This window comes from Geotrypetes seraphini, chromosome 3 (genome assembly GCF_902459505.1).
Source record: "Geotrypetes seraphini chromosome 3, aGeoSer1.1, whole genome shotgun sequence".
NCBI classification, from domain to species: domain Eukaryota; kingdom Metazoa; phylum Chordata; class Amphibia; order Gymnophiona; family Dermophiidae; genus Geotrypetes; species Geotrypetes seraphini.
In genome coordinates, this window is record NC_047086.1 from 12,048,838 (window position 1) to 12,076,641 (window position 27,804).

Below are 27,804 nucleotides of genomic sequence, written 5' to 3' on the forward strand. Positions count from 1 at the left end.
GTCAATAAAAATTGTTACAACCTAAACCGCCTAATGCCACTTCTGGCATTAGCCACGCCCACAGTGATGTTAGGCGGCCTAAAGTCTATGGATGCGTGATTCTGGCACCAGTAGGCACCTTGAAACTTAGTTAAAAACATTGTTTCAACTGAATTTTTTTACTGAGTTTGGGGGCTACCAACACCTAAAAAAATAACGCTGTTTAGAGAATCTAAGCCTAATGCTCTTGCATTAACTATTTAGCATGGGCTAACATGGTAGAGACAGAGACTGTGTTTGAATTCAATAAGCCTAGGATAGGCACATGGGATCTCTTAGAGAGGAAGAGAGAATGGTTACTGCAGATGGGCAGACTGGATGGGCCATTTGGCCTTTATCTGCCATCATATTTCCCTGTTTCTATAATTATAAAGCTCTATGACCTCACAATGCAAGCGTTAAGAGCCTTAACCTATAGCAGTATATCTCAAACTGTGTGCCACGGAACACTAGGGAGGAGGAGAGGCACGGGCACCAGTTAACTGCCTACAGGATGTGCCTAAGCGGGTGCAAGCACCTCTCCTCTCTGGCCCTCTTCCCTACTAGCACCCTCCACTGGCATCTTAGGGCCCTTCTGGAGGGCCTTCGTGCATGCGTGGCCATCAACGTGATGATGTCACACATGCACATGACGCCATCATGGCGACATCCGCGCACTTCTGGGTGCCTTGAGCCACGGCCACTACCTTTAGTGTGCCGTGGTTCAAGAAAGTTTGCAGGACACTGGCCTATAGGGAGAGGAGGAGATAGGGGATGCAGCAGATGGGCAGACTGGGTGGGCCATTTGGCCTTTATCTGCCATCATGTTTCTATAACCATAAGGCTCTATGACCTCACAATGGAGGTGTAAAGAGCCTTAGCCAATAGGGAGAGGAGATAGTGAATGTTGTGGATGGGCCATTTGGCCTTTATCTCCCATCATGCTTCTATAGCCATAAAACTCTGTGACCTCACAATGCAGATATATAGAGCCTTAGCCAATTGGGAGTGGAGGAGACAGTGGATGCTCTGAATGGGCAGACTGGGTGGGCCATTTGGCCTTTATCTGCCATCATGTTTCTATGTGAACGTACTAGCTGGCTACCGTTTCCACACCCATTTCCTTGTGAGAACTTGCAACAGCCATTCAGCAAGTGGCTCAGCGCTGGGCAGGAGCACGAAAGCGCACTCCTGCCCGGTACACTGAGCCGCGAGAACTTAAGGCGGCCATTCAGGGAGGGGTCCAGCGCGGAAATCTCGCTCCTGCCCAGTATACCACTGGACCCTCAGGGATTTATAAAGGGAAGCGGGGAGAGGCAGGAGGGAGGTAAAAAAATTGGCAGAGTCAGCAGGGACAGGAGTAGAAAGGGATCCCTCCTGTCTCAGTCAACCCCACCAGGCCATACGGCAGACCCAGCAGAGGCATGCAACAAGTCCGGGATGGGGGAGGGTGGGCGATGACCCTAATATAAGATGAGACCCCCATTTTTGGGCCCAAAATCTCATCTTATATTCGAGTATATACGGTAGTTGCTTCTTCCATTAAAAGCCTGAGGATAAATCCAAGCTTTCACCTTCTTCCAGAAGTAGAGATAGCCCTGGATTAGGCTAAGCCTTTGAGGGAGTGTGTGCCAGAGTATGGAGGCTACTGCAGAGAAGGCTCATTGGGGAAATGTTCTATTTTCAGTTAGGATAGCACTTTTATGAGATTTATTCCCTTGCTAATCAACACAGACAAATAGCCCCCTTTGACCCCCCCCTCCTAACCTCCAGAAGCTCCAAAATCTTCCCCAGAGTGAGCTGTCAGAGGGACTCAAACTCCCTTCCTACCAGCTTATTAATCAGTGTTGTTCAAGTAATGCTTGGGTGCCAATCTTGCAGAAAAGTGTGCCTATCTCATTCTGCTGGTGCAACTTGGGGGAAATTTAGGGAGGCTTCTGGAGATTGAAAAGGTGTGCAAACTGGGCTCGATGGGCATTTTTTAAATTCTGTTTTGAAATTATGCATGTCAAAACAATACAAAAAGAGACAGTCATCAAAACAAGGACATATGGAAAATAAAGGTAACAGCTTCACCCACCAACATCCATTTTCAATCCTTTAGCAGTCCCTCCCCAGTCAGCCCTGCTCACTTCTTCCTGTGCTCTGCTAAAAATCTCTCAAGACGTGTAGGATTAAGAAATATAGAACTGTTTCCAGAAAGAGACATTATGAAGCTTATATGGAAAAATGTAGCACCCAGTGCTATAACACAGGATTTCAACAACTGGAAATATTTGAATCTTTTTTTCCTGAAATACAATTTTTTTAAGTTCTTATCTTTCTTAGAGGCCAAGATAGCATTTGTTGGAGAGCCCCCTCCTGGTTATTTTAGGAATCTTCCAGAAACCTGTCAAATCTCAAGTACTCTGGGATACCAACACATCACTCTCCCTTTCCCACTTCTTCATATGTAAACAACAAAAGTTTCCAAATCAAACTAAAAGCAAAATTTCCTCAAAGGACCTCCTTCACAAAATATCAAGGGATAAGACCTGAGTAAAAGGAAAATTCAAAAGTGAAATGTTTATTTGTTGAGGCAGCTGTTTTGCTTTTTGAATTAATATAAAATGAACTTTAGGGAAACAAGATAGAAAGAGGATTTACTCATTTGAACTCTGGTGCTAGAGAAGAATTCTATGCGTGCAAAGGACCTCCAGGAGAACTAACAAATCGATTTTGGAAGAGATCAGACCAGATATGTCACTCAAAGCTCAAATGATGAAGTTACGACTATCTTATTTTGGAGGACTTCATGTTTGGGAAGATCGAAGAAACTAGGCGAAGAAGACTGGAGGATCTCGTCGGACTTGCACTTGACCAACTTCTATTTGGATCTTTAACTCAAGTCTTGAGGTGATGGCATCTAACACAACAGGGAGGAGGATCAGAAGGAAACCTTTTTTTCAGGACTTTGGAAAGGCTGTTCTAATTCTTCATCTGTGTAGCATGGTGGCTCTTTGGGCGTTCTAAATTCTAATCCAAGTAAGCAATAATGATAGTTGGCTACTTAAACCCTGCTGAAAGAGACTAGCAACAGGACAAAAGTGTCCTTGGTTTCTACTTGCTTTAGTTTTACTGCTGAACAATTTTTAATGGAATTTTCTTTGCAAAACAGATATCTAATTTTATACTGTACAGTACTGACAGCAAAGAAAACAAAATATCCCCCTTCCGTTCCCCGCAAAACCAACCCCCTACCCTTAAACCAATCCACCCTCCAATAATACAATTGCAGCCATCCTTTTCTCTTTTCCCACCCATTTTCCATCCAAATGAAAGCCCAGTCTAAATAGCAGACCAGTGGTATAACAAAACAGAGCAAATTCAACTTTATTCATAAATGATTAAAAATTAAACTTTTACCCAAGTGGGATCAGTGATTGAAAATAAAGGTTCCAAATCTGCAAAAAACAAAAACAGCTCCCATGTAAAATAAAACCTAACTGCCATGCAGACAGAGAACTTCGAGAGGCAGAGACAGCACAGGGGCCTACCCTTTTCAATCAGCAGAAATGGAGGGATTTTTAATCCCAGGACTAAAAGTAACTCACAGATTCTATAAATCCAAAGATCTTTACTATTAATCCCTTCATTAAAATTCATTATTTTAAGGAGGGACGCAGCTTTTTCTGTTACAGCCCCTCAAATTTGAAACTCGCTCCCGATCAATATAAGAGAAAAAAAATTACTCAGTAAGTTTAAAAGTCTTCTAAAAAGCTGGCTATTCAAGGACGCTTTTAACTGAATCATTTCAAAAGATACTTTACAGAGGACTAGCAATGCTGGTAAGCAAAGATTAAGTGGGTAACCTCCCCCAACCTCTTGTTTCATTACCTAACCCTTTTTATTTGCTTATGAACTTATTTAATCCTCTAATTTTTTTTTCTTCCCTCCCTTTTTCATATGTATTGTTTGGTAAACTAGTACTAACTGTTGAGTTTAATTATTATGACTATTTTGGGGGGGGTTTTAAAACCCAATTTTATAAATAAGTGTAAATCGCATTGGATTTGAATTTTGCCATCAAATCAAATATTTTAAATAAACTTGAACTTGAAACTTGGGGACCAAAGTTGCATGTGGAAATATGGGTACATGTCACATCTGCACGCACAATTTGAGTAATAAGCCAACTAACACCAATAATTTGGGGCTATCAGTCAATTATTGAGGTTAACTGGGAACAATTTGGATTTGCAAGCACATCTTGCTAAGCGCTATAAAGATGCATGTGAAAATCTTTCAGTGTGTAGCCATTGGATGCACACAGTGTTTTAGAATTTGGGGGATCTGTGCCTAATTTACTCACTTATAGTTTAGGATGGGCTGGAGAGGGCTTTGGAATGTAATTGCAGTAATTTGGAACACGAGGACAGTGCCGGGCAGACCTTTATAGTCTGTGTCCTGCAAATGACAAGATGGTTCGGATAGGCTGGAGTGGGCTTTGACAGCAATTCCGGTGCCAGGCAGTGCCAAAGAAGGACAATTTGGTCATGAATTGACAATGAGTTTGCCTGTTGGTCATTATCTGCCGTCATTTACTATGAGGATTTACCCCAGGTTTCAGTAGATCCTCATGCCCAAAGTTGAGCATGGATCCTGTCACTACTCGCTGTTCTGTAAAAGGCACCCAACTTGGAGTGCTGTTTATAGAGCAGCATTCAGTGCGCATTTTTTTCAGCACCCAAATTTGGGTGTCATTTAATGAATCTAGTCTGAAACGACTCAGAAATCAAAACACTGCTACAAGCAGATAATCTAGCCATTCTGACCCTTACCCCAGAACGTCTACAAAAGAACCTAAACCTGCCACAGATCTATAGCAAAACGCCCTACACGCAAGTTTAGAAAAGTCAATAATTAGGGGGGGGGGGGGAGTCGTTAGTCAGTGCAATTTAACTGGCTAGATATGGCTCCTGACCAGTTAAATCACTTGTTCGGGGCTAACCGGTCATTTTCAGCAGCGCTTAACTGGTTTGCATCACTGAAAATAACCACTTAGCGCCAAACTCAAAACCCAATATTTGGGGGGCATTCCAGGGGTGGAGTCAGCATCTGGCTGCTTTACTCAGCACTTAACTGGCCAAGATAACCACATAAATAAGACCACATAAAAGCCAGGCCTATCTTCATGCTGTAAGCCATACCTAGTTAAGGGCTAGATTCACGAACCCGCCTGATCGGGACCGACCTGTGCCCGATCCGGGCAGGTCCGATGGATTCTTCAAAGCCTAATATGCAGATGGGGGCAATCGGAGGAACAACCCCATCTGCCGGCACAGATCGCTTGTGTGTGATCCCGATGTATGCACAGGCCATTTGTAGATGGTCTGCGCATGTGTCTAGACCCGTCTGAGCTGCAATTTTTAAAATCTTTTAAAAATACTTTTTAGCCCAGTGAGCCTGTGGTTTTAACCCACTTAAACCCACGGGTTAAAACCATGGGCTTGCAGTGCAGGGAAGGGCAGGAGAAATTTGGGGCGGCAGGCAGGAGAAAACCAGGGACGAGCAGGGTGGCGATTTGGGGCGAGCAGGCAGGAGAGATCCGGGGAAGAGCATCAGGGCGGCAGGCAGGAGAGATTCAGGGCAGCAGAGAGCAGGGTTTCTCTGGAGCTGGAGAGTTGGAAAGACGTTTTCGACTGGTCCCCAGCAGTCGCTTCTTGGGTTGATCGGCCAGCCCAGTCGGTTTGAAAAATTTTGTTGGTGAATCGCATCCCTGTCTACTTTGCATGCCTTTCTCCTCATTTGCATGCACAGATTTGAAGCGGATCGCAGGAGAGGTTAGTGAATCAGGCCAGAGGGAAAACTGGTTACAAAGGGGTCGCAAACCCATCGGTACACGATCGGTTTGCTTTGTGAATCTAGCTCCATGTGCTAAATATCACACTTAACCAGCTATGTGCTAGCTGGCTCCTCAAACCCAGAATTCCAAAGCTGATACCCAGACATGGCCCGGCATTTAGGACTGGTGACAGTCAGAAAAACACTGATCGATGCCGGATAAATATCAGGCCCTATGATTCTCCAGAAAAGTCAAACAAAAACATCTCCAAAACATTATAACATAGCAAATGAGGGCAGAAAAAGAGAAACAGGGTTTCAATAAGTGTGCCCAGGAAAGTTGTTTGCAGATTTACTTTCCCTATTACAATCCCGACAACACAAGCAGGAGGAAGCTGTGCTGCGTGGCAGGTACAAGCTAATTGGAGACATCAATCTCCACCTTGACGATGTCACCAGCAAGGATGCATCCAAATTTAATAGCTTCCTCTCCTCTTTAGGCTTTCCCCCTCCCACTCTCTCCCCTACCCACGAAAAAGGCCACACACTAGACCTCATCAGTTTTCTGGATCTCACTACTCACAAAACCTCAACCACTAATATTCGCTGGGAAATCGTTCCCTGGTCCGATCACTTCCTAAGGGCTTTCTGTCTCCCAATCTTCATGTCACATTTTGGGCCCCCATCCCGCACCTCAACTTCTATCACCTTCCGTAAAAAAATCTCGAGCAATCTGTTCTAGACCAATTTTCTTGACAAATTCTCCCCCACCCCTAAACCTGCAGAACCAGAAACAAACTGGCAAAACTGGGTCGCCCTCTCCGAGTCCACCTTCCATTCCCTCGCCCCTCTCTCCTCTAAAACCATCTCCTATTCCTGTAAGGCCCCACAGAGAACTGAAACAGAAATGCCGAGCTCTGGAACAAAAATGGAAAAAAATCTAAATCCCCTACAGACAGACACTCCTGGAGGGTCAATATTAAATTCTACAATACTGTTCTAAAAAAAGCAAGGAAAATCTTCTACGGTGACAAAATCTCCAAATCCAACAACCAGACTAGCACATTATTTAACATCTGGCGTTCCTTAACCTCCAAAAATGCCCCCATCCTCCCCTCCTCCCCCTCAGCTGATTCTCTGGCAAAGTTCTTCAGCGACAAGGTCTCCACCTTGAGGCGCTCCTTCCCTCTTGCAATCTCCTACAAATCTCTGATTCCAATCGACCCCAACCCTATCCTTACAGACTCCTACCCTATCCCAGCTGACAGATCCTGGTCTTCCTTCGAACTTGTTTCTGAATCCCTGGTCCATAATCTCTGCCTCAAATTGAAATCCTGCAATTGTACCTTGGATCCATTCCCCGCCTACCTTTACGAGAACACTCCCCCTCAGGCCATCTCATCTCTTACCATTCTCATAAACTCTGCCCTCCATTCGGGTCTATTCTCCCCAGAAATGGGCCATATCTCCTTAACCCCACTACTGAAAAAACCTGATCTAGACCCCTCTACACCTTCCAGCTACTGCCCAATAGCAAACATTCCTCTCCTTACCAAGATGCTAGAATCCGTCATATCCACTCAACTATCTTCCTACCTTGAAAAATTCACCATTCTGCTACCCTAACAATACGGCTTCCGTCCCAACTTCAGCACCGAATCCCTTTTGATCTCCTTAATCTCAAAAGTTCAACATCTCCATTCTTGCAACAAGTTCGCTGTCCTTCTTCAATTCGACCTCTCTGCAGCTTTTGATGTCGTCCATTATGATATCCTATTTTACCAACTCACCGAGATAGGCATTAATTCCACAGTCCTTGACTGGTTCTCGAAGCTCTTACGCTCCCGCTCCTACACAGTCAACATGAAGGGCACTTCTTCCTCCCCCTGGAACCCGATCTGTGGAGTCCCGCAAGGCTCACCTCTCTACCCTATCCTTTTCAACATTTATATGTCCTCCCTTAAACTCCTCCATCTCTCCCCCCTTGAAACACTTTACACTTACGCAGATGACATCTTTGTCCTCCTTGAGACCGATCGGAACCTCACCAACCTCTCGGCGAACATATCCTCATGTATATCGAACCTTCAATCCTGGGCCCACACTGTGCAGATGAAACTGAACGAATCCAAAACAAAACTTCTCTGGCTCGGCCCAAAATTGGACCAACTGCCCACCGCCATCCCTCTGTCCTCTGGCCCCACTCTGCATCTTGAATACTCAAGTAAAATTCTGGGAGTCATCATTGACTCTACACTTTCCTACAATGATCACCTCAACTCCCTAATAAAAAAATGTTTCTTCAGCCTTCACATGCTGAGGAAAGTGAGAACCTGTTTCCATCAAAAACACTTTGCCGTCCTTGTCCAATCCACCATCCTTTCTAGACTGAACTATTGCAACTCTATCTATCTAAGCCTAACAAAGAAAAACTTCAAAGACTCCAGCGGATTCAGAATGCTGCTGCTAAGCTTATCTTCGCAAAAAGCAAATTAGACCACTTCTCACCGCTTTTGTCCAAGCTCCACTGGCTTCCGATAATCTCCAGAGTCTACTTCAAATGTGCCTGCCTTACTTTCAAGATCCTACACGGCATCCTCCCCCCCTTTATTCCTCTTTCTTGGAATTCCTCTAACCCCAATTCCACCAGATCCACCCAAAAACTGAAACTCTCCTTCCCTCTCTAAAAGGCGTCTCTCTTGTAGGAAAACTAGGTTCCTCCCTCCCTTTTAGAATCACTGAGCTCTGGAACAACCTTACCTCCCCTCTTAGGAATCTGAGCTCCCTCCAACTCTTCCGTAAACATCTGAAAACCTGGTTATTCTCAAAAATGTAACTCTTCTTCCCTCTCTGATTATTCTAGTCCTCTAAATTTCCTCTTCATCCTTCCCTCCTCTGGAGTTCCTTTCTACCCTAACTCCTGTTAACCGTGTCGAGCTTTGCGAATGTAGAGATGATGCGGTATACAAACCTAAGGTTTAGTTTAGTTTAGTCTAATTCACAACTTATTAATCGTGCTATACCAAAAAGGTTCAAGGCAATTTACCTTCAAAGAGGCCATAAAATCTATGGGAAAAAACAATAAATAATTAAAATATCATCATAACATAAATATTACAAGAAGTCATGTAAAAATGTTTTCAAATTTTTGTGAAACCTTGAGTAATCGATATCCATCCTAAAGTAAACAGGTAGCTTATTGCAAATTGTAATGGCAGCGTAAGAAAAGAAGAGCTGTCGTTTATACCGCACTCCTCTAATCTGTGGAAAAAGTAGCAATAAAGTACCACATAATCTGGTGGAAGAATAATGCAAATGAGAAAAAAGCAAAATCAGATGATCTGATGAACTCCGCAAGCTGATTCAAACTTAATTCACCTCTCAACTGATAACCAATGAAGATTCTTATACGCTAATGCAACACTGTCAGGTCTTTTTACCAAACTAATAATCCCAACCTCGCCTCCCCTCCCTACCCTTCCTCCCCGGTTGGCACCCCCTTGACAACAGCGATTGGATCATTTTGTAATTGTCACTGGTTTATACCATACACTTGTTAACTAATTCTCTGCACCTTCATTGCATAAATTGCTCTAAATTGTTTTCTGATATGCTGAACTGTATTCTGACATGCTGTAACTTTGCTGTAAATGTACAGTCTCTTAACCTGTAAACCGCTCTGAACTGTTTTGTGGTATTGCGGTATACAAAAATAAAGTTATTATTATTATTATTATTTTTAGACTAAAAATTAATCTAACCGCAGTATTCTGGAGTAACTGCAACTTTTTGATCAGTTTTGATGGTAAGTTCAAATATAAAGAATTACAGTAATCAAGTTGAGGTAACACTAACATCTGAACTAACAGAGCAAAATGATGTTCCAAACAGAACATAAGAAATGGCTTCGCCGGATCATAAGAACATAAGAAATGCCTCTACTGGGTCAGACCTGAGGTCCATCGTGCCCAGCAGTCCGCTCACGCGGCGGCCCAACAGGTCCAGGACCTGTGCAGTAATCCTCTATCTATACCCCTCTATTCCCTTTTCCAGCAGAAAGTTGTCCAATTCCCTCTTGAACCCCAGTAACGTACTCTGCCCTATCACGCCCTCTGGAAGCGCATTCCAGGTGTCCACCACACGCTGGGTAAAGAAGAACTTCCTAGCATTCGTTCTGAATCTGTCCCCTTTCAACTTTTCTGAATGCCCTCTTGTTCTTTTATTTTCTGAAAGTGTGAAGAATCTGTCCCTCTGTACTCTCTCTATGCCCTTCATGATCTTGTAAGTCTCTATCATATCTCCTCTAAGTCTTCTCTTCTCCAGGGAAAAAAGTCCCAGTTTTTCCAATCTCTCAGCGTATGAAAGGTTTTCCATCCCTTTTATCAGACGTGTCGCTCTCCTCTGAACCCTCTCGAGTATCGCCATATCCTTCTTAAGGTACGGCGACCAATATTGGATGCAGTACTCCAGATGCGGACGCACCATTGCTCGATACAATGGCAAGATAACTTCTTTCGTTCTGGTTGTAATACCCTTTTTGATGATGCCTAGCATTCTATTTGCCTTCTTAGCAGCCGCTGCACACTGTGCCGACAGCTTCATTGTCAAGTCCACCATCACCCCCAGGTCTCTTTCTTGGGTACTCTCATTTAAAAACATCCCTCCCATCGTATAGTTGTACCTCGGGTTTCTGTTTCCCACATGTAATACTTTACATTTCTCAACATTGAACTTCATCTGCATCTCGTTGCCCATTCCCCTAGTTTGTTCAAGTCCCTTTGCAGTTTTTCACAGTCTTCTTTAGTCCGAGCTCTACTAAATAGTTTAGTGTCATCTGCAAATTTTATTATCTCACACTTCGTTCCTGTTTCCAGATCATTTATGAATACATTAAATAGCAGCGGCCCTAGTACTGAGCCCTGCGGGACCCCACTCGTGACTCTAGGTCCATCCAGTCCGGCGACCCGCGCCCGCGGAGGCCAAGCCAGGTGTTCCCTGCTGAGAAACCTTGTTTACTCGTATCCTCCAATGTGATTTGCAAGAAGGTGTGCATCCAACTTGCTCTTCACAAGCTTAGGTTTCCTCATAATATATAAAATCTTCCTCCATAAATTAGAAATTTGATCTTCAAATGTAAGAATACCCAAAACTTTAGACGTTTTATCTACTTGCAGGGTAGTACCCGATTGTAGAGTAAGAACTGAAGGAACAGAAGATGTGAATTGTGAAACTAAAGAACCTTCATCTTACTTGCATTCAATTTCAACTTAGTAGTAGAAGCCCAATCTCCAATTCTATTCATGCAATCACTGATCTTAGCTGAAATGTCCTCCTTGTTTGAACTTAATGGAATTAATTTAAAAAAAAAAAAAAAAAAAATCAGCATAGGATAACATACAAACTTTGGCTGACAAACGTACTTTTTGCAAAGTACTCATAAAGATATTAAAAAGCATAGGAGAAATAGAAGAGCCTCGTGGCACGCCACAGAAAGAAGCCCAGCTCCAAGAAAAGGTTCCATCCTTCAGCACTCTATACTAAACAATCATTAAACCAATTAAGGACAAATCCACTTATGCCCAACTCGTTCAATTTGTTGATCAGCAAAATTACATTACATTACATTACAGATTTCTATTCCGCCATTACCTTTCGGTTCAAAGTGGATTACAAAAAGAGTTATGGAAGAAGGGTTACAAAGTTAGATCAGAGATCGTTTCCAAGAGAGGGATAAGAAGGATCAGGGGTTGGGGAGGGGATGGTAAGAAGGAAGGTATTCGTGGTATTAAGTCTTATTCAGGGATTTCTTGAAGCGTAATCCCTGAATATAGTATAGATCAACTGAATCAAAAGTTGCACTGACATCGAACTGTAACAAAATAGATCAATAACCTTGACTCAACCATTGCTTAACTTTAGTTGATAATGTTAGCAATAGCAGCTCTGTATTGTGTTTGGGTTGAAATCCAAACTGAGTATCATGTAGACAGGAAAAACGATCAATAAACCTTGAAAGCTGCTGCTTTACTAATGCTTCTACAATTTTGGTTAAGAAAGGTATATTGGCAACTGGTCTGAAGTTAGAAGTCTGCGATACGTCACCATTCTGTTGTTTAGGAATAGGAGTGAGAACAATATTCGCCATTTCAGGTGGTGAAGACCCCTCTGCTGGCAGCTTTGTTAAAGAAAAGTAACAGCCATGAAATTATAGCATCTGGAATAGAGAATGACACGGGGACAAATTTTTTCCCATCCCCGCGGGAACTCATTTTCCCATCCTGTTCCTGCGAGTTCTTTTCCTGCCCTTGCCCCATTCCTGCATAAGTCTCAAACACTTTAAAATCATAAGTGATCAAGGCTTATACCACAGGTGTCAAAGTCGGTCCTCGAGGGCCGGAATCCAGTCGGGTTTTCAGGATTTCCCCAATGAATATGCATGAGATCTATGTGCATGCACTGCTTTCAATGCATATTCATTGGGGAAATCCTGAAAACCCGACTGGATTACGGCCCTCGGGGAGGGACTTTGACACCCCTGGCTTATACGGTTAAGGCAGAGCTTACAGGAATAGGACAGGGATAGCGACAAAACTCACGGGGACAGGACGGGGACAGGACGGGGAAATTAAGTTAACTGAGCTCCTGCGGGTGCAGGGACAAATTTGTCTCGATGTCATTCTCTAATCTGGAATTTTAGAGAAAAGATACAAGGGACATTTATCTAAAACACAAGAATGTTTAGAAAAGCTCTTTTACCAGAGGATTTAAATCCTCAACAGTTATGGCATCAAATTTATCCCATACCTGATCTGCACTAATTCCTGAAGTGGGAGTGTCTAAGATATGATCCTTTTGTATAGTAGATCGGGAAGTATTCTCTATATCAGTGTTCTTCAACCGCCGGTCCACAGGGCCGGCACATCCATTGGGCCCAAGACAGTGTTCTTCCGCCACCAGTCCACGATGTGATCAACGCGGTGTCCAGCTCCCTGAATGCTGCAGTGCACAAAGCTGTGAGAAAAGGCTCCTACGTGTGTCCTGCGCCTGAACCAGAAGCCTTCTCTCTGACGTCACAACATCAGAGGGAAAGCTTCCAGATGAGGCGCGGGATGCGCGCAAGGAGCCGCTGCCCACAGCTTTGTGCACTGCAGCACTCAGGGAGCCAGCCCGAAGATGCCGCATTGATTGCACCGTGGACCAGCCCGAAGATAACACCGGGGGGCAGGCCAGAAGGCATGGCACAGCATGGAGGGAGAGAGACAACAACATTAGGGGAGGAATGCTTTTATTTTTTTATTTAGTGATTGATTTATATCTGCTGTCTGTTCCGGAAGAAATGCATTTGTTTCTTTTCCTCTGGGGTTGTACTGCATGCAGAGTCTTGCATCTTAGGGTTTGTTTGTAAATATTAGTACTTTTAGTTTTTGGTCCTGCATTTGCATGGGGTTATCTGTTTTTTGGTAGGAATGAATGTTGAGAAGCATACAGTGTGCTTTGTGTATTTTAATTTTGTGATTAACCGTTATGTGTTGTTAATACGATTATATTGTGTATGTGTGTATATATGAAAAAAAGAATGGAACAAATGGTGTTATAATTAGTACTATTATGGGGGCAGGGTCTGGGACGGAGATTGGGTGGAGTTGGGCACGACTTAGCCCAGTGTTCTTTAACTGCCGGTCCACAAACTAATTATTTTATTTCCGACGGTCCATAGGTGTCAAAAGGTTGAAGAACACAGCTCTAGATCTTGACGAATTGTAACTACAGCATTTTGTTTGGAAAGCAATCAGCAAGGTCCTGCTCTACAGCAGCTCCTAAAATAGGAGGCACAGTCAAATTATGCATAAATTGAAATAACTTTTTAGGATTATTTTTACCCAATCCTATTTCAGAAGCATAATGAAGATTTTTAGCTGCTGAAATATGCAATTTATACCTCCAAACAACCTTCCTAGGCAGACTTGATGGGCCATGTTGCTCTCTCTCTCTCTCTGCTGTCATGGAATCAAACCAAAACAAATTTTAAATGCTCCTCATAGCTGGAGTGAGCTTTGACAGCAGCTCCAGAGATTGGCAAGTAACACCAATGCCAGGCAGACTTCTACAGTCTGGGTCGTGTAAATGGAAGCCGATATGGTTCTCCAACCTAGTGGCTGAGAAAATAAAGGCGAAAGAGTTGGCGTTCATGAAATATAAAAAAACCCAAGAAGAGGAGAGCAGAAAGGACTACAGGGTGAAACTGAAAGAAGCCAAGAGAGAGATACGTTTGGCGAAGGCACAGGCGGAAGAACAAATGGCTAAAAATGTAAAAAAGGGAGATAAAAATTTTTTCAGATATATTAGTGAAAGGAGGAAGATAAAAAATGGAATTGCTAGGCTAAAAGATGCTGGGAACAAATATGTGGAGAGTGATGAGGAGAAAGCAAATGTGCTAAACAAATACTTCTGTTCTGTGTTCACAGAAGAAAATCCTGGAGAAGGACCGAGATTGTCCGGCAAAGTTACACGAGAAAATGGAGTAGATTCTGCGCCGTTCACGGAGGAGGGTGTTTATGAGCAACTTGAAAAACTGAAGGTGGACAAAGCGATGGGACCAGACGGGATCCATCCCAGGATACTAAGGGAACTCAGAGAGGTTCTGGCGAGTCCTATTAAAGACTTGTTCAACAAATCTCTGGAGACGGGAGTGATTCCTGGGGATTGGAGGAGAGCGGATGTGGTCCCTATTCATAAAAGTGGTCACAGGGATGAAGCAGGAAACTACAGGCCGGTGAGCCTCACTTCAGTTGTTGGAAAAATAATGGAAGTGATGCTGAAAGAAAGGATAGTGTATTTCCTTGAATCTAATGGGTTACAGGATCCGAGGCAACATGGCTTTACAAAAGGTAAATCGTGCCAAACGAACCTGATTGAATTTTTTGATTGGGTGACCAGAGAGCTGGATCGAGGACATATGCTAGATGTAATTTATTTGGATTTCAGCAAAGCCTTTGATACAGTTCCTCATAGGAGGCTGTTGAACAAACTTGAAGGGCTAAAGTTAGGACCCAAAGTGGTGAACTGGGTCAGAAACTGGCTGTCGGACAGACGCCAGAGGGTGGTGGTTAATGGAAGTCGCTCGAAGGAAGGAAAGGTGACTAGTGGAGTCCCTCAGGGTTCGGTGCTGGGGCCAATCCTGTTCAATATGTATGTAAGTGACATTGCTGAAGGGTTAGAAGGAAAAGTGTGCCTTTTTGCAGATGATACCAAGATTTGTAACAGAGTAGACACCGAAGAGGGAGTGGAAAATATGAAAAAGGATCTGCAAAAGTTAGAGGAATGGTCTAATGCCTGGCAACTAAAATTCAATGCAAAGAAATGCAGAGTAATGCATTTGGGGATTAATAATAGGAAGGAACCGTATATGCTGGGAGGAGAGAAGCTGATATGCACGGACGGGGAGAGGGACCTCGGGGTGATAGTGTCCGAAGATCTAAAGGCGAAAAAACAGTGTGACAAGGCAGTGGCTGCTGCCAGAAGGATTCTGGGCTGTATAAAGAGAGGCGTAGTCAGTAGAAGAAAGAAGGTGTTGATGCCCCTGTACAGGTCATTGGTGAGGCCCCACTTGGAGTATTGTGTTCAGTTTTGGAGACCGTATCTGGCGAAAGACGTAAGAAGAGTTGAGGCGGTCCAGAGGAGGGCGACGAAAATGATAGGAGGCTTGCACCAGAAGACATATGAGGAGAGACTGGAAGCCCTGAATATGTATACCCTAGAGGAAAGGAGAGACAGGGGAGATATGATTCAGACGTTCAAATACTTAAAGGGTATTAACGTAGAACAAAATCTTTTCCAGAGAAAGGAAAATGGTAAAACCAGAGGACATAATTTGAGGTTGAGGGGTGGTAGATTCAGGGGCAATGTTAGGAAATTCTACTTTACGGAGAGGGTGGTGGATGCCTGGAATGCGCTCCCGGGAGAGGTGGTGGAGAGTAAAACTGTGACTGAGTTCAAAGAAGCGTGGGATGAACACAGAAGATTTAGAATCAGAAAATAATATTAAAGATTGAACTAGGCCAGTTACTGGGCAGACTTGTACGGTCTGTGTCTGTGTATGGCCGTTTGGAGGAGGATGGGCAGGGGAGGGCTTCAATGGCTGGGAGGGTGTAGATGGGCTGGAGTAAGTCTTAACAGAGATTTCGGCAGTTGGAACCCAAGCACAGTACCGGGTAAAGCTTTGGATTCTCGCCCAGAAATAGCTAAGAAGAAAAAAAAAAAAAAAAAAAAATTTTGTTAATTGAATCAGGTTGGGCAGACTGGATGGACCATTCGGGTCTTTATCTGCCGTCATCTACTATGTTACTATGACTTTGAAGGCAACTCCTTGGGAAGCAGAACTGGTGCCAAGCAGACTTCTATGGTCTGTGCCCAAAAATAGGCAGGAAGAAGTTGTGATACCACGACAGCATATGCTCTGATTGCAAGTGCTGCGCTATCTCTATGGAGGGAGGGGCAGAATTATATACAGGCCTTTGTCACTTTTTATGATCTGTATGGTGGAGATTTCTTTGGTCTTTTCTAGAGAATCAGGTTTGTCTATTACTGTTCTACTTATATCTTTTGTAAACTGCAGCAAATTGAAAAGAATTGCGATATATAAATAAAATTTTACATTATGTCATCTACTATGTTACTATGATTTATTTCAATTTTTTCTATTCTAGAACAAAGGCTAAGTCGTGGGCCAAATTTTTTATTAAGATACTTAGGGGTTCTTTTATTAAGATACGTTAACCAGTTTAGCACGCGCTAAATGCGCACCTTAATAAAAGGACCCCTTAGTCTTAGTAGAAGTATAGGTTACAAACTCTCCATCCCCACACCAGCTCTATGACGTAAACAAAATAAATAAAAAAAGACTTTTCCTCTCATTTTTAGGACCTTGTTCATGCCTGCTGTCTAACACCAGCTCTGGCAGGATACACATTTCAAATCTGACATATTGTAATCACAAAACAGAAAGTAAAATTATTTTTTCTACCTTTTGTTGTCTGGTCATTATTCAAATCATGTTGTGGTCCCAGGCTCTGCTTGTCTTCTGATAACTTGCTAGATGGGTCTCCTTCTTTCTTCTTCCCTTCCGTTTCCCTTCCCTCCCCCGGAGGTCTGGCAATTTTCCTTTTGGCCCTCTTTTCCTTCCCTCCCTCCATCCTGGATTCCTGCTCTCACATTAAAGCAGCCTGCAGAGGATCGTCGGTCAGCTGTAGCGATCCTAGCAGGCTGCCGTTGGCCTTCGCAGCATGTTCCCTCTGCTACGGTCCCGCCCCTCCTTTGACGTACGGGACCGCAGCAGAGGGAATGTGCTGCTGAGGTTATGGCAGCCTGGTAGGATCACTACAGCCGACCAGCAATCCTCTGCAGGCTGCTTTAATGTGAGACCGGGAAGCCGCGTGATGCGGCACTTTTACCTGATTGGGTAAAAAAAATGTCTGCTGGCGGCCCAAATTTTATTACACCACGGGCCAGAGTTTGACATGTTTTTTCTAGGTGGATCCAAGCATAGAGTGTGCTTGTTGAACATATACATGACTTCAAAATATCTGAGGTAGGGCACACTGCATATCTGAATTGTAAAAAAAATAAAAAGAGTGCTTACGCAAAGCAGGTAAAGGCAGACACCGCAGCTGCGCTCCCGCCAGAGCTGCCACCTGTTATCACCCAGTCGGCGTCTTCATCACTGATTTGACCAGTCTGGGCACTTTTCTCTCTGTACTGCTGTGAATAACTCCAAGGATTTCTAACAGGCCCAAATATACTATCAGTACTCCCACATCTGGCAAGAGAAAAGGAATGATGGTAAAAGGGTAAACACTTGTGACTGATTTTGTGTCTTGCACCATATTAGACTAACACCCACTGAAAGACCCGCATGCCATGATGCAAAGTTCAAAGGAGAAAAGAGTTTAACAAGTACAAGCATTTTCTCTAATATTTTGATCTCTGGATCTCAAGAGTGCGGAGCTGACAGGCTCAATATTGGAACCTTGCTACAGTGAGAACATGAGACCCACTAACACCCTAAAACTGACTTATTTATGAATCTTGCAATGTTAATGCTCCTATGATAGGTATTAACTACTTCAGCACTACTCAACAACTGAACAATAATAATAATAATAATTTATTTCTTATATACCGCTATACCGTGAAGTTTGAAGCGGTTTACAATAAAGATACATTTGACAGTACATGGGATAGAAACGGTTTACAATAAAGATACGTTTAGTCAGTACATGGGATGCAAGTGGGTTACAATACAAGTGGTTTACTATCAAGGTGCATCTCTCTACAGAACTGTATCTTTTTTTTTTTTTTTATAAATCTTTATTCATTTTCAATCTTACATCAAGTGTACAAACATCAAAACAATAAAATTACATATATCACTTGACAATCATTCTAATTTATCTTATAATACATAAAATTACCACCCTCCCCTCTCATCATTCCCTCTATTATTTCCCAATATGAATTCTAATATATAAAACCTCCCCCCTCCTAACATTAGACGGTGTATATTTCAATAGAAAATGGTATCTACTCTTTAAAATAAGATGTTAATGGCTCCCAAATTTTACTTTGTGAGACGCTTTACAGGAGTTGGCGATTCTCGGCACATTGGACCTTTTGGTTTATGATTTTTTATTCCATATTTTTTGTGGCATATTTTTCAAACCTTTTTGCATATTGGACCCCTGACGAAGGTTTGTCCGAAACACGGACCGTGTCGGGTCCCTTGTTTGGGAAAAAGGTTTTTACAAATTTATATTTGTCACAATAAATTCTGCCTGCATCTTGTACACATCTGCAGTTGGTTTTTGTTTGTTCCCAAATTTTATTAAAATTATTATAATTCCCTCGTTGTATAGCTATTGTTCTTTCCATTTTATAGATGTGACCTAATGAATTCCACCAGAAATTATAATTGAGTCTACTGTGATTTTTCCAATTACTTTTGATATGCTGAATGGCGTCTCCTGTCATTATCAATAAAAGTTTATTGTTATTGATGATATTTTGCTCTTTTTCCTCATTGACATACCAAATAGTATTGTATCATAAGATAATGCCACATGTTTTTCCAATAAACAATTTACTTGATCCCAAATTTAATTCCAAAAGGCTAAGATAAAGGGACAATAAAACAATCTTAACCTATTCTGTATGCAATGTACTAATTTGTATACCCATAATTTCAAATTGTAAGTCGTCTTGAATCTGTTTGAGCATAGTGCGATTTAGAAATTCCAGATTAGATTAGATCCTGCTACGTTTTTTACTCTGGGCCATTTCCCGATAACCGAGTGTCAAATTAATTGTGCTGAAATATCATTGGAAGAATATAAGAACATAAGCCGTGCCTCTGCTGGGTCAGACCTGAGGTCCATCATGCCCAGCAGTTCAGGACCTGTATACTAGCTCTCTATCTAGAATCTTCTATTCCCTTTTCCTTCAGAAAATTGTCCAATCCCTTTACGTATTTATTTAATTTGTTTTATTTCCAAACCTCCCCAGAGAGCTCAGAACGAGTTACGAGGTAACATACATAATAATTATTAGTCAATACGAGTTACAGCGACATGCATGTACAGTACTCCCCCAAAGATTTGCGGGGGTTATGACCGCAAATGTTGAAAAACTGTGAATATTGGAAGAGTACTGTAATTGGCACTCCCCCTCCTCCTTTGTTTGGGCATTTTCTGGAGCTCAGCACCCCCTGCCTTCGTCCCCGGTCCAAGCTGTACCGCTTACCTGGTCACAGTTGACTTAGTCGGCGGCGTCTCCTTGTGCTGCACCGGAGCTTCTCAGGTAGAGGGTCCTGGATATCTCCCCGAGCTTGCGAGCACCAACCCCTTCCAAGTCCCAGGCGAATGCTGAAGCGAGGAGCTCACATTGTGGGAGGGGGACACGGGAGGCGCGCGACCAGGGAAGACTGCAGGTTGGGGAAGGGAAGGCTGGCTGTGCAGAACTGATAAGAGGCAGCGTAGGGTTGCGGGTTCATTAAAAGAATCGCATACTACTGTACAAAATGCATGCTACCGTAGCAAGCCAGGCTTGTAGTGACAGAGAGCTTTTTCATTGGTCAGCCATTCACAATATTTTCTGACCGGAAAAGGCGGTCAGAAAATACAGCGAATCGCGAATTCACGGGGGTATACTCTAATACAATTTGTTCATCCTAAATTAGCATTCACAGAGAAAAATTAGTTCAACATATATGAGGTACACATTTGTTTTGAAATTGCAGATGTCCAATGACTGGGAGGAACCCAGGCTTATGACAACTTACCCCATGGCAAACTCATCTAAGTTGGTTTTTCCCAGGAGAACAGCTCCCTGATCCAATAGTTTCTGGACCACTGTAGCATTGTACGGGGGAATATAACCTAAAAAGAAAAAGAAAATCAGCAACAAGTACAAAGAAAGCTTCATTACCTTTGGGACATCCTGCAGCCTGTCCAGAGCCCCTTTATCTATGACTATGGGCTCCTTTTACAAAGCCGCGCTAGCAGTTTTATCGCACGCACCGGATTATCTACCACATGCTCGAAAGGAGGCGGTAGCGGCTAGCCCGTGCGGCAATTTAGCGGGCGCTATTCCGTGCGTTAAGGCCCTAGCGCGACTTTGTAAAAGGAGCCCTATGTTCACTATTCAAAAACCACCAGCTGCCCCCATGAAGAGATCTGTGGGCACAATGGACATTAATTATCCAATACAATAGAATTTATTTGGAGTCCCATCGTCTCTCATCTCTAAAACATGGATGCTTAAAAGCAGCAATACCAGCTGGAATCTGCAGAACCGCTTGCACGCTTCCTGATTCCACGGCTTCCTCTTCTTTCCTTATTCTTTTCTAGCCTAATCTCTTAAGGCCCAATGTTCAAATCAATTTAAAGCGGGCAGGAAAGGTTCCTCCTACTTAAATCAGACAGGGCAGTGCTGCTAAATAGCTCCTCTCCACTATGGCACTATCTGGCCAATGCCAGGGTAAACCAGGAGTGGAGAAAGGAGTTATGCGGGCACCAGCTGCACCCACATAACTTCCAGACAGGACCAAAAACCTGAATATTCAGTTCTCTGGTTCTGGATATGGCCCAGCATTGAACATCAGGGTGTATGTCAGGGTTGCTGACTGCCACTAACTGAATATTGACCCATTAGCTGGCTAGGCAACATCATCAAACACTCCTCTTCCTATCTTAACTTCAGAAAACTAGTTAAAACCAACCTATTTAACCAATTTGTAACCAAGAACTCTTAAACCTTCCCCTGTATCCTTATCACATGTACTTGATTTCTCTACATTGTGGATGGGCCATTTGGCTTTTATCTGCCATCATATTTCTGTGTTTCTAAGAGTCACCCATGAGGAGATTCAAAGGGGTGCCTTTTGATAAGGCGTCCCATCGGAACCACCAACACAAACTGGACCCGAGCATTTCTGATGAAGGATCTTGTACCTATACTGAAATTGCTTCATCCTTCAGATAATTGGAACTGTGTATTCTGGCCAAGAGCTGCAGGTGTTCTATACAGTTAATTGTCTCAATTACAGAATCAAGTATGAACTGTAAAAATCCAGCTGCAGCAAAACCAATTGTGTCACCCAAGTCCTGAATAAAATGGAAAGGAGAAAGCTGTAGAAAACCAATGAATTTATAGAACTTTCCAAATAAGGACCATGTCCTGAAGAGTACAGCTTCCCTCCACGGCTAAGCCATGCATGCAACTATGTCAGCTGAGACCAAGTGCTGTCATGAAACATCAGTGATTTTCTCTTTTTTTAATACCAGTGGGCAAAAAAACCCCTAAAGAAACAAAAAATAGTAGAGTACATTTGCAGTTGAATTGTGCCAGTGAGACCAACAGCTGAATCACAAACGTTCTCCAGTTACAAAGCACTTGCGTCCCCTAATTAACCTAGCAGCGAATAAACAAAAACAGCTGGAGTCCAAGAAACTCCACTTGTGAAAGAATTGTGAATATCACAAACAAACAAGGAACCCAAGTGCCAAAAAACTCCACACATACCAGGAGCAGTTAGCCAAAGATCTGCAAGACGTGAAAGAGCACCATCTAAGAAAACAATCAGTCTCCAAACTTATATCAGAGCCCCTGATGAAGAAAATATGATGCCAAAACTGGGCGCCAAAAGCAGAAATGCCAGAGAGATGGAAGGGAACAAAAAAATGAATTAGCAACTAAGTACAGACAGACTTCTCATCTTCCTGTCAAGATGAGGCAACCTGAAAGTCTAGGTGCACAGGGAAACAGTAGAACACCATCAGATCAAGCAAAGGAGAACCAGATATAGCTGCCCAACAAACAAGTAACCGAAAATTACCTCAAAGCCTCATTTTTTTTGTGAGAAAAAAATGAAGGAGAATTTGGAACCTCCAAGCCTAACCTCATCTGCAGACAATCTGCAGTACAAGTTGCTGAAAAAGAAAAAGAGGGAAGGAAGGGAATGGGGGGTAAAGACACGGCACAACCAAGTGTCACTTAAGCTCCAGGAAGCTCAGCATAACAAAAAGGAGCCTCTTCCCTCCGACTGGACTTTCTGCTCAATAAACACCCAGGAGCCTGGTTGATAAGCACATGGGAGTTATGTGTACTATCCCCCGGAGACATAAAAATTCTGAGCATTTTGGGGCAACGCAGTGCCCTTAAAGGGCAAATCACAAATAACTACCGTATATCTTTTTAAATCTCCATATGCTGGTAGGTGTGCACAACAATTTCATTGATCTGGAATGGATGTAAAGAAAGAAACTAATAATAATAAAAAATAAAAGGAAATACGTAATGATAGGAAGAAACATCAGTAGCAGGTTGATGACCTCCAAAAGGTGCTACAAATTTGAAAATTCTACAAATTTGCATCTTGCTAAGGGCTCCTTTTACTAAATGGCACTAGAATTTTTAGCGCGGGCTGACAAGGTAAATGCTCCGACGTTCATAGAATTTACCTCGCTGGTCCATGCTAAAAACCTGTAGTACCATTTAGTAAAACCCAGCATAAATTAGTAATGACATTAAGATATATGTGTACACTCACATCAGCACAGAATTCCCCCGTCTGCCTCCTAATTAAGACACTGCCTCTTCGGTGGTACAATCAATGTTTTCCCTTAAAATATGCTTGGTACCTTTCAGCATCTTTGAGGCACATGTGGTTTCAACCCCAGCAGTACTGAAGTTGTCCTTCACTGCCACAGGAATTCCATCTAATGGCCCCAGCGCCTGACCTGTGGAAGGAATAGCTCTATTAAACAAAGCAGACATTGAACCCAGACGGCCCAGCTTGGAAATCTTCAGATTCAAGAGCCTGCATGCCTTGGACAGATCTTGCATTTGATCACTTCTGGAAAATGTTGTGTTTGTCCCAGAAAGAACCCAGTTTTCTTCAGATGCAATATGGCTACCACCACTGCCTTCCAGCAAGGAAGAAACTAACAGCCCGATAAATAACCAGATACTGTATATACATGGAGATATGAGAAAGCAGTGATTTTGTGTAAGTTACTCTACATTGCTATTTTTAGCAGAGGTAGAGTAAGCCAAGCATGTGTGTCTCTTATCTGCAGGGTCAATAAGGTATGGATAAAAACAGCTTAATTTAGTTCATTTTGGAAACAGACATTAATACGGAACATTAGCGAACAGGCGAAAGAGGTGCAATAAAATGATAGAGAATTCTAGGTGCCCTTTTGCAGGGGAAAAAGTAAAGACACCCCACTCGGCTCAACATGTGCTGTCTAATGGCACTTCTAGAACTTAAGTCAGCCTGAAGTTATTTCTATGTGTTATTATTTGCCTCAGAATCTGTTGAAGAAAGATCAGGGAGAGGGGTTAATGGATGGACTATTAGGTAGAAACATAGAAAAATGATGGCAGATAAGGGCCATAGCCCATCAAGTCTGCCCACTTCACAGACCCACCCCCCTGAGTCTGCTCTCCTGGAGATCCCTCTCCTAATGACCCATCCTTAATTCCACCCTCTTAAGGATCCCACATGGGCATCCCATTTACCCTTAAAATCTGGCACGCTGTTGGCCTCGATTACCTGTATTGGAAGCTTGTTCCAATGATCAACCATTCTTTCGGTGGTAGGGAAAATTTTTTAATCTGACAGATTTTTTGGAATCTACATAGGCTGATATATCCACTAGGGCCACTCTTTTGTTGTCTTTTTCTTCAAGACTGAGTTGCTCCTCTTTCCTCCTCCTCCTCCATCTCTGTAAATAATGCTGTCATTGTTCCAGTTTCCTCTGCTCACAACCTTGGAGTCATCTTCGATTCTGACCTCTCATTTTCTACATATATCCAACATGCTCCTAAGACCTGTCGCTTCTATCTCTTCAGTATCACCAAAATTTGCCCCTTCCTCTCTGAGCACACTACCCGGACCCTTGTTCAAGCTCTCGCAACCTCACTCTTAGATTACTGCAATCTACTCCTAACTGATATCCCGCAGTGTCGTCTCTCCCCCTTGCAATCTGTGCAAAACTCTATTGCAGACTCATCTTCTACCAACCTCACTACGTTCATGTCACCCCTCTCCTTCATGTCACCCCTCTCCTAAGTCACTTCACTGGCTCTCTGTCATCGCATACAGTTCAAGATCTTATTGCTGATCTACAAGTCTGTTCATTCTGCTGCCCTTCAATATCTCTCCTCGCTTCTCTCTCCTTATACACTCCCCAGAGAACTCCATTCCTCAGTTAAGTCACTCTTAACGTTACCCTTCTTCTCCACTGCCAATTCTAGACTTCACTCCTTTCATCTGGCTGCCCCTATGCCTGGAATAAATTACCCGAGTTTTTCCGTCAAGCCCCTTACCTTGTTTAAAAGCAGACTGAAAACCCACCTTTTGATAAAGTTTTGATAAAGCCTGCCTCTGCTTTAAAGTACTATACGGACTAGCCCCTAAATACATAACTGACTTTTCTCCTTTTCAGCCAACAGACAAAAGAGAAGCTCACATTTGAACTTTGTTTCCCCCCCAGTTAAGAGGCTGTAAACTGAAAAAACACCATGAACACCTTCTCTCACATCAAGCAGCATTATGGGGTAAAGACCTAGATCAATTGCTCTCGCCCACTACTTATGAGGAATTCAGTAAGCATCTAAAAACACACCTGTTCCTGAAGTATCTAGACAGCTGACCCATACATCTCTTTCTTCCACCTCTCTTAAGTTCAATCAATTTGTACCTTCCTTTAATCTTTTGTAAACCGCATAGAATTTCACGGTACTATTATTATTATTATTGATATAGCTTTCAATCCTTAACCCTTCTCCTCTGCCCTCCAACCCAGCCAGCTGATTAACCGTTCCCCTTAATTGTATCCATGACATCCTGTTTGTCTGTCTTGCCTGTTTAGATTGTAAGCTCTTTTGAGCAGGGACTGTTTTCTTACTCTTTGTGACTATGTACAGCGCTGCTTGCTTCTGGTAGCACTATAGAAATAATTAATAGTAGGAGTAGAAGGAGATAAAATTCTTGTTTTGAAAAATTACTTTAAGAAGAAGGATTTTCTTCAGATTTTCCCAAAGGCAATTTTTAATGTTTGAACCTATGGTAGAAGCCCTTGGAGCTACTTTTTTAAAAATTCACCTCTAAGGCCCGGATTTTATAAACGGCACCGTTGTGGGCAGCCACCGATCGCGTGTCAATCACGCGACGGCACCGCTTATAGAATCGCACCGTTGGCAAAGGTAGGCGCCAGAAATGTGAGCCAGGGTTTTCAAGGTCTACATTTCTGGTGCCTACCTTTGATATGAATCGCACCCAATGCCACTTCTGGCATTAGCCACACCTAGAATGTAAAGCGCCCCTGTAGGCGCGATTCTAGCATCGTTTTTTAGGCGCCTTGAAATTCATTTTAAAACGGCATTTTGCACTTAATTTAGGCGCCTCAGTTAAGGCAGCGTTTATTGAATGTAGCCCTTAATGTTTAGTTAATTTCTCAGGAGTGGGTTATGCCTTTTTTGAACCAGACCAGTTAGAAAGAGAAGGAAGTTAAATAATAAAATCTTAGAAGGGGTAAATGTGTAATTGTCAGGTAAAGTGCTGGAAGGCATGCACTAAAGCAGGGGTCTCCAAATCTTTCACTATCAAGACCACATTCAGCAATTTTCAGCGGGCCATAGTAAAAAAAAAAAAAGATAAATAACTCCAGATATATGAGTTTTATTGAAAGCAGAAAATTTTATAAACTAATTACAGAGTATGTGAGGTTAAATTATTGTATATTAATGACGACGAATACTATCAGCAAATTCTCATATTTTCATCACAAATTACACTGCACCGCTGCAAGTATTCTTATGGACAATTAACCGTAACAACTAGTAATGAACTTCCAGATTCAATTTAAAGACTAGTCACAGCAATGCCGCGAATTGACACTGTCGATCGAGGCCAAACAAGTACGAAGAAATATCGCAAAGTACACACTTACGATTCAGTATTAAATAAAGTTGTCAATAATATTAATATTAACATAATATGGAATATCAATATATTTTGAACACAATTTTAATTAATGCATTTTCTTGCGGATTCTCATTGGAAAATTAGTCCAATTGGTGCATTTCCGCACAATTCTTCTGCGGGCTGGATAAAGTCGGATCGTGGCCCACGGGCCATACTTTGGAGACCCCTGCACTAAAGAGTAAATTAGCACTCTGTAACAATTTAGCCACCACAGGCGGAAGTAAAGCAAAGTAAATGACCTCTCCTGTGCCTCTTGTCTGCTGCCTCTGCTTGCTGCAGGGCACCAGCGTCTCTCACTGTGATGTAGGCGTTGACACTGCTGGTTTCTTTGATAGAGGCAAGACATCTCTGGCAGAGTTCTGTGGCACTCACTTTTCCTTCCCTCAGTGCTGCTGAGGCCTGAAAACAATCAGAGAAAAACAGCTTTGTTGCTGGCTCAATGGTAGGATATATATTGCAGGAACAATGAAGGTGCAGTCTTAGAACCTCTCATGAACAAGGGATTCATGCGGAGCTAAAGCACCCTCCCACACAGTAACTCCATTAAACAGACCGCATCTTAAATGCATGCAAGTAAGACTTCATCTCACAATGGTGCAATATAAGTACATCTACCCTAGATGAGCTAGCCCCAATACAAACAAAAAAACAGAATCAGCAGACAATCAGACAAATGGTTCAACAACGAACAATGCAGACGCTAGAAAGAAAATGGAGAAAAAGTAACCAAGAACACACAAGAACAGCATGGAAAAAACTAAACCAACAATACAAACTTAAACTAAAAGAAAAAAGAAAGACATATTATACAAACCAAATAGGCATAGAAGCCCAAGACACAAAAAAACTATTCCAATTACTAAAAGAACTCACAGGCACCAAACCTACCTAGCCAAAAACGACAACCCTCCCCCTTCAGCCACCCTTTTAGCTGAATACTTTAAAAACAAAATTCCAACTGCCAGGACAAACTTCCCAGGAACCCCAACCCATCTAGAAGAGATCACAATGCCTCTCGCAGAAAAAGAATCAGCTGCAGCACATAGAACCTGGTCCCACTTCTCCATACTACAATGGTTCGACCTTAACAAACTCTATAAAAAATACAGCCACAGCTGCGACCTCAACCAATGCCCTCCATACCTATTAAAAACCTCCAGCCTAAAGGTCTGCACTCTCCTCATGCAATGGATACAAACCATGCTCACAGATGGCCTTTTCCTACAAGACCTCTCTGAAATCATCATCACCCTGATCTTAAAAGACCCAAAAGGAGAAACAGATCAACCATCCAATTACAGACCCATAGCCTCAATTCCAGTATATGTCAAGCTAATGGAAGGCCTCATAGCTAAACTCCTCACCAACTACCTAGAAAACCACAATTTGCTCCACCCTACACAGTCTGGATTCAGAAC

At 42.7% G+C, this 27,804-nt stretch overlaps 1 protein-coding gene across 2 annotated transcripts in view; it reads right to left on the reverse strand.

Moving 5' to 3' along the window:
- Positions 1 to 27,804, reverse strand: part of QRSL1 (glutaminyl-tRNA amidotransferase subunit QRSL1) — a 110,941-nt gene that overhangs the window by 80,652 nt on the left and 2,485 nt on the right. For both annotated transcript variants that reach the window (XM_033936855.1, XM_033936856.1), the window contains exons 2-5: positions 26,626 to 26,785; positions 23,034 to 23,132; positions 20,174 to 20,270; positions 17,480 to 17,656 (exon numbers count right to left, since the gene is read on the reverse strand). In XM_033936855.1, the coding sequence (XP_033792746.1) occupies positions 17,480 to 17,656; positions 20,174 to 20,270; positions 23,034 to 23,132; positions 26,626 to 26,785 (533 nt within the window). The remainder of the gene's footprint in view (positions 1 to 17,479; positions 17,657 to 20,173; positions 20,271 to 23,033; positions 23,133 to 26,625; positions 26,786 to 27,804) is intronic.